General features: G+C 42.0%; 1 protein-coding gene across 1 annotated transcript; it reads right to left on the bottom strand.

Moving 5' to 3' along the window:
- Positions 1 to 674: 674 nt before the first annotated feature.
- prkaa2 (protein kinase, AMP-activated, alpha 2 catalytic subunit) lies at positions 675 to 9678 on the bottom strand. The gene is made up of 10 exons (XM_073477312.1): positions 9492 to 9678; positions 8092 to 8233; positions 6872 to 6965; positions 5749 to 5893; positions 4728 to 4815; positions 4251 to 4475; positions 3639 to 3801; positions 3109 to 3447; positions 2886 to 3012; positions 675 to 1279 (listed from the first exon to the last, which is right to left on the bottom strand). Exons 1-10 carry the CDS (start codon positions 9589 to 9591, stop codon positions 1029 to 1031), a joined length of 1674 nt encoding a protein of 557 aa, XP_073333413.1. The 5' UTR covers positions 9592 to 9678; the 3' UTR covers positions 675 to 1028.
- Between the last annotated feature and the right edge of the window lie 2282 nt (positions 9679 to 11960).

The following is an 11960-nucleotide window of genomic DNA, read 5'->3' as shown; positions in this document are numbered from 1 at the left end:
TGTAGTTACTGAATGCATAAAATGATGGCTGTGTGGGGGAGAAAATAGCAGAGATATGTTTGGTATATTTGAAATATGTCCATCGCTGTTAGGAAATGTGTGAAAACTCGTGTGAGACGGTGTGTATCTGTGCTTCAACACTATCCATGCAGAGTATAATCGTCTTACTATCCTGCTGTCTCTCTAGGCTCATTAATATTCTACACTCTATTCAAAATCAGGATAAAACTCTATGTCGATGCAGTGCTTAAATAAAATAGAACTACAGTGTCTAAAAAACAATCTCTCAAAAATAAATATGGATCTGATATCTAAATAATAATCATCTTTGTGGTGTATAAATCTGTTATTTGGTATACCTTTGTCAACCTTTTCAGCTACGTAATGTGATTGTAATATAAATATAATATACATGAATAACAAAAGCTTTTTCTTTACAAACCATATCATATAAAACCTGAAATCAAATTTTACATGTGTCGACGTTCCCTCAGACACAGATTTAACGTCAATCTAAACAACGAACACCTTAAAGAAACAAAATGGACCTCCGATCAGTGTCTGGGGAAAACTCAGCAGGATATCCCGCCAGTGCATGTTGTGGTGGGCGATGACATTTCAGCAGTTGATAATAGATTGAAGGTATTTGGGGGACGAGTGGTGGTGAACTTGACCTTTTCAGGCTTCCAGTAGTTCACAGATTCCAGTCCCGGGATCAGTTTTCACACGCTGAAGCCCTGATGTTTAAACTCCACGACTCTGACCCGAGGACTGTGTCAAAATAAGAAAAAAGAAGCTATTAATCTGCCTTTCTAAAAAAAAAAAGGCTTCCTCTCTATGTCTCCGTAATCTGAGGTGACAGGCATTGCTTTTCACATTTCCATTCACCCTTCCAGTGCAATACAACTGGAACGGAGCTAAATAAAGAGGAGACATAAAGAGGAAGTCACTCCGAATATCTTCGCTCCTCACAGCAGTTGGCTTAAAAACCCAGCTGACATTCAGGTGACAGCGAGGGTTGGGAGTCCTCAGCGAGCCAGTGTGGTGATCAGACTGGCACACATTTCAAAGAAGTCCATGGTGTGTGATCCCTGACGTGGGGTGAGCTGAGGGGAGCTACCAGACAGGGACCCCGGGAGAGAGGAGCTTAGCTGGGGCAGGTCGATAGCTGGGCTCGCCGAGTCGATGCTCAGTCTGGGTCTGTGGAGGCCGGCTGTGGAGCCCGACCTCTGAGGAGTGGACGAACCCGACTTAAAACCCATCGCATCGATGATGTCATCTGAGGGTCACATGGACAGAGGAAAGTAGTGTCAGCATTCAAAAGAGGGGTTGCTCATAAAATAAATGTTTTATGTAGTTAAACTTATTTACTTATTTAGGTGTGGGCACATTTCTTATAAAATAATAATAAATGCAAGTACTGAATTCAGTGTCAGGTCCAACAAATTATTGTTGTATTAATATACAGTAAATTCTTCTAAGGCCATTTTTAAACAACCAACAAATAAATAGTCGTGCTCCATCAGGAGTGAGCAATACAAAAATACTAAATAATCGAGTGCCTAGCTAGCTTTACTCTGACGTATCTGGTGTTTCCTGCATTTCCCTGGAACTTAAAGCAACTACAGGGGGTGAAGGGAATAAGACGCCATTGACAGGCTGCCAAACATTAAACTCCACCATTACCTTGAACAAAATTAACAACATTTCTCTGAGTTTGAAGATCTTTGGAAACATTTGGGAAATCAGTACACAACTCAACAAAATATATTAAAAAATCTAGCAGAAATGTTACATATCATTTCTTTAAGTCTGAAAAACAGAGAATGAAAAACAAGCAGAGTTAGAGAAAGGTAATGGTTGCCACATGCACTCCTATCACTGAGAATTGTATGACCTCAAATCTGTGTGGAATAGCCAAACAGTTATTGTGTATAGAAAAGCACAAGGTTATGTACTTGTGCATCTTGATAAACAAAAAATTTAAAAATGACAGTGAAAGAGATACAACTAAACATACATAAAAGAGCTTTGTAGCAGTCCAAATGTTTGAGACTAATTGCAGGGGATTCAGATCACCTGTGTGCAAGTGGGGAGACTGACTCCTGATTGAGGAGTGGAAGCAGCTTGGGGCATTTCCCTCCCCGCCAATCATGGTGTGATGACACCATTTTTTTAAGACTTAAGAGAGGTGGGAAATGGCACACCGGGGGCTCTCCCCCTCAGTCTGAATCTGTCCCTGACCCATTGAGAACCTCATTCCTCGTAGATTGCCAGCCAGAAACTCAGGCCCTATTGGGTTTTCTTGGCTGCCCACATCTTTCTAGGGAGGAAACTTTGTTTATTTGGGAACCCCTTAAAACCCAAGCCCCTATACACCTTCAGTTTACCATTTTATTTCCCTGGGGCTTGTAGGAGGCATTTGTTTGTTAGTTTATTGTCCAAGTATCAGACATTGGGCATTCCCCTAGTTTTACATGTTATTGTTTATATTTTTATGTAGGTTGGGCTGGCCTGTAAGCAATTTACAGCCAGTACCGCCACAGCTTCATGTGACCAATGAAAAAGGTTCCCAGGTGTTTCCTGCGGCGGCTGAAATGCAAGTCAATTTTTTTTTGCTAAAACAAGCATCAAAAGTGCACTCTGCCACCTGATCTGCATAAACACCACCTCAGCTGTTCCAACACCACCAACTCAGCGAAAGCACATTTCAAGGTGGAAAAACTGAATTGCAGAGTACTGGCACTGACCAGCTGGCAACTGCACTAAGGTCGAGCCATACACATTGTACAATTAAACAAAGCGGAAGATTATATGATTATTTTTTTTTGCAGTGGTTAATTATAGAGACGCATGTTCTGTAAACAGTTTTGTCTTTTACTAACCATCGATGCTCTTGAAGTCGAGCAGGTAGGATCTGCTGTCTACCTGGTACAGCTGCAGGCTCATCTTCACCAGGTTTCCTGTCACCGGGTTCTTCCTCCGCACTCGCAGATGGTATGGGTTCACCACCTACAACACAAGATAGCAGACAATATAGTTTGTATGTAGACCTATGTATGCACTGTATACTGTATATATGCATATGTGTCAGATATGTCCTATTACCTTCCAATCAAAGCTGAGTTGTCTCATAGCCCTGTACACTTCAGCCATGATATCATAAGGTCTGCTCTGACTCCTGATACCGAGGTGCCATTTGGCCTTCTTCACTGCCAGGGGTTTGGGCCGGGTGGTGTTGAGAGCATCAAGAGGACAACGAGACTTGGGGCTGTCAGCCAGGAGCGGAGGCATCCTCTCTGGGTGGGGTTTGACGCCGGGGGGCAACGGCATGCCTTCTTCTATGAAGGAGCCCTGGGGAGGACTGGAGGCCAAGTAGAACTCACTGGCCTGGGTCATGATGCGCCGGTTGTCTATTATAAGGTGGTAGGCTACTGCTAGCTGATCCTGCAAGGACAGAGGGAGGACGGAAAATCAGATCCTTGAAACAGATAGCAACTCTGATATTGGTGTATTGGCTATTACTGGTCGCCTGATGGAAAAATAGCCACAAAAGCAGAACAGCTTAGGATAGCACATTAATATTACAACAGTCTATAAACCCAGATAACAAAGAATTGTGAATGTGTCTTGTGTACCTGTGGATCCCCACTGTAAAGGCTGCTAACAACCTCGGACTCAGTGCATTCAAACTTCTCACACACTTCCCTGATGGCCTCCTCATCCAGGACTGTAGCGTCGTATGAGGGGTCCTCAGGGAACAGGTAGCCTGGCAGGTCCTGCTTAAACCACTCGTGTTCCCTGATATATGAGAGAACAATTATTTAAATCAGACTACTGCTAAGTTACAGTATTATTCTTCACCATAAAACCAAACCAAATGGTGTTTAAGTTGAGGATTTGTCTCAAAATGACATTTGTGTGTGACATTTAAACTTGCACGTAGTCAAACTGTTGTTAAATACAGGTGTCTGATTATGTAATAACACTTCAGATGGGGGACCTTAAAGGGCCAGCAATGAAACAAGATGGGACACACTGCTGTATGTTTGTTAACTTGAGGCGTGAGTAATGGAGCATTGAGCACAGTGAATAAAGGTGTACAGCATAGTACTGCGACTGAAGCCAATGCAACACTTCACAATGATTTCGACCTTAGCCAATACAAAAGAATAAAAAAAAAATGTCAAGACAGAAGATAAAGGAGGCCTCTGTAAGGGCCACTTGACATGACAGAACGGGGTCAGCACCTGATGTCTTTGATGGTGGCTCTCTTCAGAGGGTCCACCTGCAGCATGAGCATGAGCAGCGAGGCCACAGAGCGAGTCAGGTACTCGGGGATGTAGAAGACGCCCCCTCTGATCTTCTTAAACAGCGTGGGGACGTGCTCGTCATCAAAAGGCAGAGTGCCGCACAGCAGGGCGTACAGGATCACCCCACAGCTCCAGATGTCCACCTCTGGGCCTGCATAGAGCCTGACAGAGTGATGAGAAGCAGTGACACGTTACACAAAGATCCAGTCAACATTTGCACAGTATTCCCCTGATCTGTAGGTGACATAAAAACAGCAATGCACCACCAAAGACCAATAAGAAGACTTAAAGCTAGAACTCAAGGGTACACACTGTGCATTTCAGTGCCTGAATGTATCGTGTTTGGTTAAAAGAAAACTCCGCAGGGCACCTCTGAAGGTTGTGTTCTGTAAGGTGAATATTTTGCTCACACACCTTCCTGAGATAACCTCGGGAGCAGCGTAGTTGGGTGAGCCACAGCTTGTCCGCAGAAACTCCCCATCTGACATCATGTTTGACAGACCTGTTGGCCAAACACAAGACATATTAACACCCCAGTAAACTGAGACTAGTGAAAACCCTCTATAATCATTACTGCTACTGATCCTTAGATACACATGAGTTAAATTGAGCACGGCCCGGCACAGGGAGGGTGAAAGGTATACACTGCGGACACCGCTGATATCTTTATCCTCCTTTACCCTCCGCGACTCTAGCTCAGAACACAAAGCTCATCTAATTGGATGAGCCTTTCCCTGCTTGCTAGGGCCTCAGCCAAACGCTGAGCACCAGACGCTGTGTGATGTGCTGACCTTCTCTTTATCTTTTATCCCTGTTCCCTTAACACTCCCTCTTGCCGCTCACCAGCGTCTGTTACTCTTAGCCAAAACACTTCTCATGCTGGGCACCCATGTCGCACCCCAATGATTCCTTGCCTATCAGATGACACCAGGGCCTCAAGGCTTCCTGCCAGACATGATATGAGACCTGGCCGTTGCTATGGGACCTCTCTCCACCCCACACGCCCTGCTGAACACAAGGGCCTTGGTGTGTTTTTGAAAATATTTCTCTCTTTCATGGACGTATTACATCAGGCACAGTCTCTTAAACACTATCAGCTAGAACAAATATGCCACAGCAGATAAGAAACTGCTGTGTTCAGTGTGAAATTAATTCTTAAATTAATAATGAGGTTAACAGGTGCATGATGGTGATTTCACACTTTTCTACAAGTGTATAATTAGGTGAATAATTATGCTTTGTCCTACAACTGCATACCAAACTCTCCAATTAGTTAGTAATTCAACTAAGCTCTGCCATAAACTCTGCTTCTTTGTCTTTCTGGTGATTACATTCAGTTATGTTCTGTTACACTTTCTGTTAACAATTCTTCTGCCAAGCCAGAGACTCCTCCGTCTATCCATCTAAATGTATCTCTGTCCTTTGGGGATCCTACCGAAGTCAGCTATCTTGGCGTTCTTGCTAGCATCCAGCAGGACATTCTCAGGCTTGAGGTCTCTGTGGACCACCATGTGCCTGTGGCAGTAGTCTACAGCTGAGATGATCTGCTGGAAAAGACGGCGAGCTTCTGTGTCCTCCACCTGAAAGACATAATATAAATGGACATGATTGGACTGTGGCTGTGCTGATCAAAGGGTGTGTGACTGTGTGAATGTGAGACAGAGTGTTACAAGCTCAGAAACAGGCCTATGATGCATGTGTATAAAGAGGGTCTTGTTTAAAACAAATTCATCATCATTATTCAGGGTTGGTCACAAGGTTGCTATGGCTCAGGGCCCAGATAAAGTTACTTTCTATTCAAAATACAGACAGTCTCCAGAAGAGGTTGTCTCCACATGTCTTGAATGTGTGTGGGTGTTTGGAACAACATGCTTCAATCAAAGCTTTCAATCTCAAAAACTAAAAGCGAACATTTCAAAGTGAGTCAAGCAGATGTCAAAATTATCATTGACAGCTCTCAGAGCGGTGGAACAGTGATGGTGTGTGGGAACACTGTCATCAAATATATTTTCATGACTCATAAACTACAAATGATATCTCCTGGAAGCTTGCAACAGAAGTTGAAACAGGAAAAAGTAAATATTTTGATGCAAAATGCATGTATATGGTGGGGATAGTTGCAGTTTAAACAATGTGCATGAAGACAATATTTTGATGTGTTACTCAGGAGTGTAAGAATAAATTCAGAAAGTTCAGAAAGAAAAAAAATGTGCTCATACTACTCATCTTCAAAAAGTCATTCTAAAGTAACCTATGAAACATACAAAAAGTAACATCATGTAGCAGAATGTTTATGACTCCTTAAATCAAGAAAACACACCATAGCCTTTGCCATTGTTGGCCATTGTTGTGGTGCCTCGGTCGCCACAACAATGGCCAAGTACAGGCCAGTTCACCAAGACATACACCATTCCTGTTTGTCCAATTTGAGCTGTGGTAACTACAGAAGCAGTAGTTTCTGATGAAGCAGTGACCACTGGAACCGAGTCGATAAAGACTCAAATCAAATTAATTAATTTGATTGATTAATTAGTCAATTAATAAATGAAATGTCTCACCCGTCCATGTTTGCAGATGTAGTCAAACAGCTCACCTCCAGACACGTACTCCATGACCATGAAGAAATCTGTTGGTGTGCTTATCACCTGGTACCTACAACACAAACATTCATTTGTAGTGACATGAACTTTCAGTACAAGAATTAACATTTCAGCCTCTTTTACATCATATCCATAATTCAAATATAACAATAATATAACTACATCTCTAAATCTAACTTATTTACATGCACCATATAAATACACAGAAAGATGAGGCTAAGCTGTGATGTATGGCTACTGCTGAGTATAGGCATTATTTTCATAAAGGTCAGGTATATTAAAATGTAGGCCCAATCTCATGAATGGTTGCACCCGGGAGCTTCTACACTTCATCACAATCTACTTCGCTCCTGTCGAGCCGGGGGTAGCACAACAAGGCCGGCACCGTGGGAGAAATAAACACAAACCAAATCACAATTTCTTACTTTTTCTGTTCTGCAAACACACACACATAGATTCTAGGAAATATAAACATTCAAAGTGCTTGAGGGATATTTTAAGGCATTTGTTCTAATTTATTTTATTTTGTGCTGGTTTTACAAACAGGGCCAATATATCACATAGAGTCTGCTTTGAGCCCGGTGCCTGAAGCTGCCTGTGTGTTTGTGCCTGTCTTTGTGAATGTATGTCTCTGCGAGAGTGTATTACACAGCGCTACAGCTCACAACCCGAGAGCTCACATAACTGCCATAGCTTATAGTGTGACAGTGGACTAACCCTAACCCTGGCCTAAAAATAACACAGATTGTTGAGAGACAGAGAGAGAGACATGGACTGACAAGGAGAAAGAGGCCAGGGAGAAAGAAGGAAAGAGAAAGGAGGGACACAAGGTCAAAGAAATAACCCAAGAAGAGCCAAGACACCTGGATGAGGACAAGGATTTAGTCATGTACAGCAACTTCTATCATCTTAACTGGAGATTTGAACCAACCAGAACAGATTTCTTCATCTAGTCTCAACCCTGTGTGTGTGTGTGTGTGTGTGTGTGTGTGTGTCTGTTGCTGTGTTTGTGTGTTCTGCCTCCTGGGAGCCATGTGGGCATGCTCAGTACAGCCCGGCTGTAGTAAACAAACAGTAACAAACAACACAGAGGCAACACAACAGCCACTCATTTAAAAGGAGCTCAGTTATCTCCCGTTTAAAGTCGACAGATGGACGTGTCGTCTTTCTCCACTCACAGCTTGATGATGTGTGGGTGTCTGAACAGTTTGAGATTCTGGATCTCGCGTTTGATCTTCCCGACGACATCGAGGCTGCGGATCTTCTGCCTGTTTAGGATCTTTACAGCCACTTTATGGCCTGTTAACTGATGCTCGCCAACTGAAAAGAAAAGAAGACAGATATGAAGCAGATACAGCACACAGATAGAAAAACAACATAGGGGGGTCACACACAAACAGTTAGGCACAAGATATACGGATGTCAGAAGGGAGGTAGAGAGGGGCACTAATGGGCTGAGATTTGATTTGGATATCTGTTACATGAAAGGCTTCAACATAACAGTATTTTTATTTGTTTTGGCCTGTTTGCTAGCATATTTGCTCAGGGTGCCTGAGGCAAGCGGTTATCATAGCTCCCAACCCCTTTCCAAAGCTTGGCTACAAACATGAGTTATAAAGCTCTATCAAAGGGAGGATGAAATGCTCCAACTCCCACCTAGAGAGTATCCAACACAATGAGCCATCATTATTACAACAAAACAAATAACAAAACAAAAAATCTATGCACACTTTAAGGATTTAGACTGAATTACTGCATGGATTCCTCTGCATGCAACGATGGAAAAAACTGATTTCCCCTCATACATAATTTAAGCAGGCTAAAACATAAAAGGCTAGCCATGACTTCAGTGGCTAAGCTAACACCAAGGACTTTGCTAACACATCCCTGATCTACGCACACAAGAAACAAGCGGTGATGAGGGCGTCGGGTTAAAAGCTCACAAGGTCACGCAGAGTGCCCGAAAAACTAGCTAAGAAAAACTGAAATAACATCCTCTGAACGGGCCTCTTCTTCAGCAAAAACTTTTCGCCAGTGAGCTGTTTTTTTTTTCCAGACTTATATACACTTAACGAGGCTGCCACTAGCCGTTAATAAGATAACGTCTCGGACTAGCTACACCGATTATAAACACTGGTCCGTGAACGTCACACGGCGGGTTTCGGTCAAGCTCAGACGTCCTTTACCGCAAAGAAACCTACCGCAGCATAAACTCCTTATTGTTTTTGTTTTTTTAATAACAATGTGAGTATGACTGTGCGTCTTTCTCGTAGCTGTCGTCCGCCGGGTAATTTACACCTGCCATAGCTGATAACAGTGAGCTACAAACGGGGGGTGGGGGGAGAGAAAGAATTTGACTTTGACGCGAGAAGCGGATTCTCGAAACGCCGCTACGCCTCGACTCTCCTCCGCCGCGGCCGTTACACCGCCCGGCTACGCTAACTGCGCACTGACCCGCCGGCAAGTTTTTGACGCTGTCACGGAAGACTACTTCGCATTACTCCCGACTGAAAAGGCGCACCAAAAAAAAATGTACACGGTAAACTCACGGTGCGACACAAAAAAAGCGTGACTTAACTCTTCACTTTCCCGAAGGTTCCCACTCCGAGCGTGTCGCCGAGGATGTAATGGCCGATCTTTACCCTGCCTTCGTGTTTCTGTTGTTGCCGCTCTGCCATCTTCTCCCGTTACCGACCGGCTCTGGGGCTGCTCGGCTCGGTGCGGTGGGTGTGCTGCCTGCCTTGCCTGCCTGCCTGCCTGCCTGTGGGGCGCACGGAGGGGCGGGGCACTCCTCTCACCGCGGGGAAAGCGAAGACCCACCGACGACTCAGCCCGTTGAGCGAGTACCGTGGCAGGGGGGGGGGCGTAAAAAGGCTTCACCGGAGGCCAGATATCTGTCGTAAAGCGCTGGCTAGCCTGTGTGGCATTACCGGGAGCTCATTATCCCTCAAAGAGACACACAGACTCTGCCATCTAAAAATGTTCATAGTCCCACCGGACCTGGTGTTGTGTCGAGATTTGCACCCCGGCTATTATCTTAGCAGGGTAAACATATGGCTGAGGCTGTGTGTGACAGTGGTACATTATAAAACAGCTGATGTTTAAAGGTGCACTATGTTGTTTTTGGGGGAAGAAATATTAATCAGAAAGGAAACATCTTCATTGATTTTCATGTTTTAATTCACTGGAAAAACAAACTGCCCTCAAACACAACACAATTTCCTGCTGTTTTACTTTTACCTTTCTAAAAAGTCACCTTTCTAGCTTTAAATACTGTTCTGGTTACCTCATATTTAAGTTATGGACATATATTTATCAAATAAATATTTCTGAGTCTGTATTATCACCTTATTTATCTTGTAAACACTACCTTTTCCGAGTTTGAGTTTCTCTCCAGAAACTACATAGTGCACCTTTAAACTGGGCCAAAAACAATGTAGCCTGCCTTTTGTAGTGTATATGCCTATAATACATGATTAAAAAAATAATATGAATGAGATAATGCCTGCCATGGTACGAGCAACACATTACGAGCATTTTTGGGGGGGTTTTAAATAATGTAAATAAAATGCAGTGGTGAAAGAAGTAACCCATTCAAATCGTTCACTTAAAGTAAAGGTTATACCACATTGTACAAATACTCTTGCAAGTTTTCATTAAAATCTTGAAAGTATCAGTAACCAAAATAAACTTAAGGTACCAAAGGTAAAAACACTTATTATGCAGAGTACCCAATTTCAGGATTGTATAAAAGCCTATTACTGGATTATAATTATCATTTTAATGTTACAGCTGGTAAATGTCGAGCTAATTTAAATGACTATATAGGCCTGGGCCTGGGTAGGTAAACATATAATGATATATCATAAAATGATTTGATATAGCCTATCTTTGTATTAATAATCTAAATCTGCAAAGTAACTAGAAACTAAATTTATCAAATAAATGTTGTGCAATAGCAATTACAATTTTTGCCTCCAAAAAGTAGTGAGAGTATAAAGTAGCAGCATAAAATGAAGTCCAAGTGCCTTCAGTACTGTCTTTGTTTTAGTTTTGCAAAGCACAGAACAGTGACTGTGTTCCCTACATCTTTACGTGTGATCAAGCTGGTCTGTCAGGTCAGTCATACTTTCATATGCTCACAGCTCATATTGTTTCCTTTTTCCTTTCTTTTATTTAAAAGCGTCATGTTGTTGATAATCTTCCATTAACTTTCTGGAACACAATAGGCTGGTAAAAAAAACAATTGAAAGGTCGGAAAAGTGAATTTAATGGATGGGAGAATGACTTGAGTTGCTCACATTTAACCACTAGGTGACAGTGTAAGTTTAATTTACCACTGCTCAGTATGACTCCTGGAGCTGCTCTGCTCCTGAGAGCACTCACTGAAATTGGAAAGCATTTGTGGAGCTGGCGAATGAACAACTTCTTATCAAAGTTAGAAAAAAGCATATTTCTTACACTGCCATTTGATACACTGTTCTCAGATAGTGTATTATTGGTTTCACTGACAGGAGCAGTGAATTGCACTGGTGGTTTTGTTTGTGTGAAATGCAACATTTAGATTAAATAGATAATAAGAATGGGTGTACGTTCACACATAAAAATGATTAATAACAATGAATTATAAACTTTTACGTATTCTTTATATGGGCACTTGGCCACTATATAAATATATATAAAGGGTCACTGGCAAAATACACTGAATATTTTCAGCTTGTTGGGATGTAAAAACAAATTAAATATTTCTTTAGCTACTTTTTTGCCATCAGATTCTAGCATAAGTCTTTCAACATGAACTGATGACACGTAGTACATGTCTTTAGAAGACAAAGGAAATCAATACATAAGTTATAATACATAAGATAATGGTTGGTAAATGAAATTATATTTTGCAAGACATATTTGGTTATCAATTTTATTTATTTATTTGTTTGTTTGTTTATTTATTTATTTATTTATTTATTTATTTATTTATTTATTTATTCATAAGCAATGATTAAATACGGAAGCCTATGAATTATTGACTAAAGATTAATGGAGAGGG

Source organism: Pagrus major, chromosome 11, assembly GCF_040436345.1.
Source record: "Pagrus major chromosome 11, Pma_NU_1.0".
NCBI classification, from domain to species: Eukaryota; Metazoa; Chordata; class Actinopteri; order Spariformes; family Sparidae; genus Pagrus; species Pagrus major.
This window is presented reverse-complemented; position numbering and strand designations above follow the sequence as displayed.

What these genes read in the sequence shown, in the direction of transcription:
- prkaa2 (XM_073477312.1), bottom strand. Translation starts at nt 9,591, where the DNA reads ATGGCAGAGCGGCAACAACAGAAACACGAAGGCAGGGTAAAGATCGGC. An exon ending in ACATCTGCAAACATGGACGG is followed by an intron (nt 5,894 to 6,871) that starts GTGAGACATTTC and finishes TATGTCTTTCAG; the next exon opens with GTGGAGGACACAGAAGCTCG. An exon ending in CGACTTCAAGAGCATCGATG is followed by an intron (nt 1,280 to 2,885) that starts GTTAGTAAAAGA and finishes TGTGACCCTCAG; the next exon opens with ATGACATCATCGATGCGATG.